We start from the raw sequence: 6395 nt of genomic DNA on the forward strand, positions 1-6395 counted from the left end.
CAAACGCAAGTGGGCCAAGTGTAAATGGGGCGTGTTGGTCGATGAGGGCAAGTTGGGCCGAAGGGCCTATGACTATATCCTCTTAAATCTTCTCTGCACTCTTTCCACCTTAATTTCTGTCTATCTCTGCTTGGGCAGCTTACACCCTAGCAGTATGAACATTGACTTCTCTAACTTCAAGTAACCCTTGCTTTCCCTCTCCACCCACCCTGTTCCCAGTTGTCCAACCAGTCTGACTGTCTCCGACTATATTTTATCTCTGTTTGCTCTGTTGTTACCTTCCCCAAGCTAACAATGATCCATTCTGCACGTTCCTTGAGCCTCATCCCCTTTGTCCCGTTTTCACACCCTGCACTTCCTTATCTATGCGCCTCCCTCTCCCCTGACTTTAGTCTGAAGAAGGGTCTCGACCCGAATCGTCACCCATTCCTTCTCTCCAGGGATGCTGAGTTGCTCCAGCATCTTATGTCTATATATATATATCTCTCTGCTTAGTTAGTCAGCATGTGGGTCAGCATGGGCATGTTGGGCTAGCATGGGCATGTTGGGCTGAAGGGCCTCCTGCCCCGCCCCTAGGACGCGTGACGTCAGCGCGCACGGCGAGGCCCGGCGCCATATTGTTCGTCCTCGGACCGAGCGAGAGCGCGATGGCGGCGTGAAGTGCAAGGTGAGGAATACCAGCGCCGCGACTCAGCATTCGCAGTGCCGAGTCGTCCGGGGATGTTTCAGGGCGTTTAAACAACCCGACACCAGTGGCCGCGGCGGGAATCGGCCTTTCTCATCGCGGATAGTCTGGACGTCTAACGAGCGGTGACGGGCAGGAGGTCCGGCCAATGGGAGCGCGCGTTGGGGGAGGTGGGGGTCCAATCAGCGCTGGAGTGGGCGGGACTTCCGCAGCGGTCCGGAGAACTTCCGGCACCTGGTTAACCTGGAGTTTGGGTTATTATTGGTTTGGGTTATTATTGATTAGGGTTATTATTGATTAGGGTTTATTATTGGCTTGGGTTTGTTAGGATTATTACTGGTTTGGGGGTATTATTGGTTTTGGTTATTATTGGTTTGGGTTATTATTGGTTTGGGTTTATTATTGGTTTGGTTTGGGTTATTATTGATTAGGGTATATTATTGGTTTGGGTTTGTTAGGATTATTAATGGTTTGGGTTATTAGAGGTTTAACATTGCTTTGGGCTTGTTATTGGCTTATCGGTTTGGATTTATTCTAAATTTGGGTTTGTTATTGTTGGGTTCATTACTGGTTTGGGTTTAATTATTGGTTTAGGTTTATTCTAAGTTTAAGTTTTTTTTATTGTTTGGTTTATTACTGGTTTGGGTCCATTGCTGGTTTTGGGTTCAGTACTGTTTTTGGGTTTGTTATTGTTACATGTACCAGTAATATTGTCACATATCACATGTACCGTAAAAATCTTTGTTTTGCATACTATCCAATCAAATCAGATACTATTGTACATAAATACCAATCAAGACAAACTCAAGTACAATAAGTGGAGCAAAGGGGAAGATACACAATGCAGAATATAGGTTGCCCGCGGCTGAGAAGAGTTTCACTCCAGATAAGCTCAAAGTGCGGAGAAACTCAGGGGGTCAGGCAGCATGTCTGGAGAAAACGGATATGTTTCAGGTGGAGACCATTCAGAGTACAAATTCATAGTTGTGAAGAAGAGTCTTGACCCAAAACTTTGCCTATTCCTTTTCCCTAGAGATGCTGTCTGAACCGCTGACTTACTCCAGCATTTTGTGTCTATCTTTGGTATAAACCAGCATCTGTGGTTCTTTGTCACGAGGATGCCCGACTAGAGAGTCTCAGCCAAGAAGGCAGGAAGTCTTTCAAATTGACAGAGGGTGCGAAATTTCACATCTGAAATAACACAGAAATGGTGATGCACAAGATCTGTTAGAAACAAACAACCAGTATGGCCTGTGCTTCACATTATGCTGTAAATCTGTTACTATTAGAGTCATAGAGAATTACAGTGTGGAAACAGGCCCCTCGGCCCAACTTGCGCACACCGGCCAACATGTCCTAGCTACACTAGTCCCACCTGCCAGTATTTGGTCCATATCCCTCCAAACCTGTCCTATCCATATACCTGTCTAACTGCTTCTTAAATGTTGGGATAGTGCCTGCCTCAACTACCTCCTCTGGCAGCTTGTTCCATACACCCACCATCCTTAGTGTGAAAATTTTACCCCTCAGATTCCTATTAAATCTTTTCCTCTTCACCTTAAACCTCTGTCCTCTGGTCCTCGATTCACCTACTCTGGGCAAGAAACTCTGTGCAGCTACCCGATCTATTCCTCTCATCATTTTATACATCTCTATAAGATGACCCCTCATCCTCCTGCACTCCAACCTCTGCCTTTAGCTCTGACCCTCTAGAGTCAATTTTTCTTTTCGTTTTTTCAAGAATGGTGAAGATGATCTTCTGACTGGAGAGCGTCCCCGATTTTCCCGGTCGATTCTCCTGTCATGGCGGCCTGGTCTCGCGTGGCTGTGTTGAACCTTTACCGCACTCTCCTGCGTGAGGGGCGCAGTCTGCGATACACCGACCGAGAGTTCTACTATTCATTCATCAAGCGGGAATTCAGAAACAACCAACATCTCACCGGGGAAGAAGAGAAGGCACAACAACTGGAAAAGGGCCTCTATTTTCTCGAGAGCAAGCTTGGAGGGCTGGTTTAATTTGCTGCTAAAACATAACATCAAATCTCATACTTCTTGGTAGGTTCCTATGTCCAGTTGTATGCAATGGTCCATGTGTGGGGCAGGGTTTTATTCTGCATAAAGAGTGATGAATACCTAGAATGTGCTGCCAGTGGTGGTGGTGGAGGCAGATACGATACTGACATTTAAGAGGCTTTTGGATTGCCGCATGGATATGCAGGGAATGGAGGGGTATGGATCATGTGGAAGCAGATGAGATCAGTTTATCTTGGCATCATGTCCAGCACAGATGGGGTCTGAAGGGCCTGTTCCTGTCCTGTAGTTTAGTTTAGAGATACCGCGCGGAAACTGGCCCTTTGGCCGACCGAGTCCGCACCGACCAATGATCCCCACACACTAACACTGTCCAACACACATTAGGGGCTATTACAATTTATACCAAGCCAATTAACCCTCAAAACCTGCATGTCTTTGGAGTGTGGGAGGAAACCAAAGATCTCGGAGAAAACCCACACAGGTCACGGGGAGAAGGTACAAACTCCAGACAGACAAGCACCCGTAGTCAGGATCGGATCTGGATCTCTGGCACTGTAAGGCAGTAGCTCTACCGCTGCATCACCATGGTGCCTCCCTGTACTGTTCCATGTTTCTAGGTTCTTTTAATGCTTGCAGGTTTAGAGTTTTGAAAGCCCACTAGGTACTTGTGCAGCAGGATTTTTGGGGTTGTCAAAGGTGATGAATTGTCAATGGTGATGAGTAGTGAAAGGTCTGGAGAGAGTGGATGTGGAGAGGATGTTTCCACTAGTGGTAAAGACTAGGACCAGAGGACAAAAGGATGCACCTTTAGAAAGGAGATGAGAAGGAATTTCTTCAGTCAGAGGGTGGTGAATCTGTGGAATTCATTGCCACAGCCTTTTGAATCCGTCAATGGATATTTTTGATAATGGACAGATCAATGAACAGATTCTTGATTAGTATGGGTGCCGGGGATTATGGGACGAAGGCAGGAGAATGAGGTTGAGAGGGAAACATAGATCAGCCATGATTGAATGGTGGAGTAGACTTGGTGGGCTGAAAGGCCTAATTCTGCTCCTAGAACTCATTAACGTATTAAGGAGGGGGGGGGGGGGGGGGTATATTTGGGTTGACAACAATAACCCAGGGTATTGAGGTGAGTTCTGGAATGAGAGAATTATGAACCTTTTGTTGAATGTTGGAAAAATATGAGTGTAATCTTCCTGCATATTTTTGGTTTTAAATTTGGCTACTGTTGTCTCTTTATATCTTTGTGTGTTCTAATCAAGCACGTTTCCTATGTTCTGTAAGCTCAGTAAACATTCCATGTATCCCAGGCAAATTGTTAGACTGCAGAAATGCCTCGTTCTCCAAAAAGCCGTGGATTATTTTACAGTATTTCATTGCATGAGCATTCTGAACACTTCCTTGTGCTAAGGTGCTAAAGTGAATTCAATCATTTGTAACTTGCTGATTAGATTATTTGTATTATGTGGATATTCTATTTTCAGTGGTCTTCTCTGAAACTGGGTCAGCTTTATCTCACTTTCACCGTTACCTCGCAACCTGAATTGTGATTTTATACTTCCCACAATTAGTCCTCATCTATTTTAAAGGACTGCAGTGGAGGTGTTCTGTGATGACACCATCTTCTAAGTTCACTGTGAAATTGCCCCTTGGTTCCCTTTTAAATCTTTCCTCTCTCACCCACCGCCTACACCCTCTAGTTTTTGATTCCCACGTCACAAGATCATAAGTGATAGGAGCAGAATTTAGCCATTTTGCCCATCAACTCTACTCCGCCATTCAATCATGGGTGATCTATCTCTACTTCCTAACCCCATTCTCCTGCCTTCTCCCCATAATCTCTGACACCCGCACTAATCAAGAATCTATCTCTGCCTTAAAAATATCCACTAACATGGCCTTCACAGCCTTCTGTGGCAAAGAATTCCACAGATTCACCTCCCTCTGAGAAAAGAAATTCCTCATCTCCTTCCTAAAAGAACGTCCTTTAATTCTGAAGCTATGATCTCTAGTCCTAGACTCTCCCACTAGTGGAAACATCCTCTCCACATCCACTCTATCCAAGCCTTTCACCACTCCTTACATTTCAATACGTTTCCTGGGAAAAAGACTATGCATTCATCTTGTATATGCCCCTCGTGATTTTATTCATCTCTGTAAGATCACCCCCCTGGTCTCCGACTCTCCAAGGCAATGGAGGGAATATTTTTCAATGGGATTTATTTTGATTTACACTAACAAGCCGACACAAATAGAAGTAGGCGAGAGGTCGCTGTGACCTTCTGTGGTTCCTCACCGATTAGTCCAAAGTATTGGACATACTGAATGTTTCTTCTGTTGAGTACTGAGTGCAATGCTAACAGACAACTAAAGAAGGAAAAATAATTTACCTTGCCCATCATTATTTCACAATTTTGGGAAATATAAGAAATGTTGGTCGGAGAAAGGCCATCTGGTCCCTTGACTACATCCCCATGAAGCTTCTTTGAAGGTTCATTGTGTTCTTCCTTGTTTTTTGTCCTGGACAAACTTGGGAATGTTCCGTTTGATGTCCTCAGCCCGATCATTGGTGTAGATAGTGAATAATCATGGCCCAAGCACCAGTCCCCATGGTACTCCATGTCACAGCCTGCTATCCTTAGAAGGACCAGTGCATTCCCAGCTTTTGTTTTTCTCTCTGTTAACCAATTCTCTCATTCCATTCTGGTATATTACTCCCAATTCCATGTACTCCAACCTTATTGAAAGCCTTCTGAAAATCCAAATAGACCATCCATTTCATCTTCTCTACTAGATACATCCTCGAAATATCTTCAGTGATTTAGTTCAGAGATACAGTGCAGAAACAGTCCCTTCGGCCCATCAAGTCCGCAACGACCAGCGATTCCTGTACACTAACGGAGGCACGGTGGAGTAGCAGTAGAGCTACTGCCTTGTGTAGCAGTAGAGCTACTGCCTTGTATCGCTAGAGACCCAGATTCGATGACTGTTGCTTGTCTGTACGGAGTTTGTACGTTCTCCCCATGACCTGCGTGGGTTTTCTCCGAGATCTTCGGTTTCCTCCCACGCTTCAAAGACGTAGAGGTTTGTAGGTTAATTGGCTTGGTATTAATGTAAAATTGTCCCTAGTGTGTGTAGGATAGTGTTAATGTGCAGGGATAGCTGGTCAGTGCAGATTCGGTGGGCCGAGGGGCCTGTTTCCGCTCTGTATATCTAAACTAAACTATCACAATCCTACACACTAGGGACAATTTACAATCTTTACCAAAGCCAAGTAACCTACAAACGTATACGTCTTTGGAGATAAATCAAATAAGATTATGGTTCCCTTTAGAAATCCTTGTTAACTATGCAATATTATTTTCAAAGCATCTTGATAATTGCATCCTTAAAACCTGAAATAATCTTCAGGCATTTGATATTTCTAGTGTTTTATTAGATATACGAGTATATCTCATAATAATAGTTACGAGAGGGCAATAATAGTTATTTGGAAATAATGCATGGATTATTGGTGTTTTAAATTAAAAGTAGAATGTGCTGTAAAAAGTAAAATGTAGAATGTGTTCTATGCTAACATACCTCTCTGTTGGTTGCCCTGGGCTTTTAAGTTTGAGGCTTACTTTAAGAATCGACCCAGGACCCACCTGAGAAACCAGTCTTGATTCTC

At 44.3% G+C, this 6395-nt stretch overlaps 1 protein-coding gene across 2 annotated transcripts; it reads left to right on the forward strand.

Annotated features, from left to right (window-relative positions):
* Window positions 1-613: 613 nt before the first annotated feature.
* LOC144611471 (mitochondrial ribosome and complex I assembly factor AltMIEF1-like) lies at window positions 614-2701 on the forward strand. 2 transcript variants are annotated; one of them, XM_078430593.1, is made up of 2 exons: window positions 614-667; window positions 2427-2701. In XM_078430593.1, exon 2 carries the CDS (start codon window positions 2489-2491, stop codon window positions 2699-2701), a length of 213 nt encoding a protein of 70 aa, XP_078286719.1. In that variant the 5' UTR covers window positions 614-667; window positions 2427-2488. The 2 variants fall into 2 exon arrangements, with proteins under 2 accessions (XP_078286719.1, XP_078286720.1); XM_078430594.1 differs by lacking the exon at window positions 614-667 and adding an exon at window positions 917-939.
* The last annotated feature ends 3694 nt before the right edge of the window (window positions 2702-6395 follow it).

Source organism: Rhinoraja longicauda, chromosome 40, assembly GCF_053455715.1.
Source record: "Rhinoraja longicauda isolate Sanriku21f chromosome 40, sRhiLon1.1, whole genome shotgun sequence".
NCBI classification, from domain to species: domain Eukaryota; kingdom Metazoa; phylum Chordata; class Chondrichthyes; order Rajiformes; family Arhynchobatidae; genus Rhinoraja; species Rhinoraja longicauda.

Excerpts from the sequence above, each read along its gene's own strand:
- LOC144611471 (XM_078430593.1), top strand. The coding sequence starts at position 2,489 with ATGGCGGCCTGGTCTCGCGTGGCTGTGTTGAACCTTTACCGCACTCTC.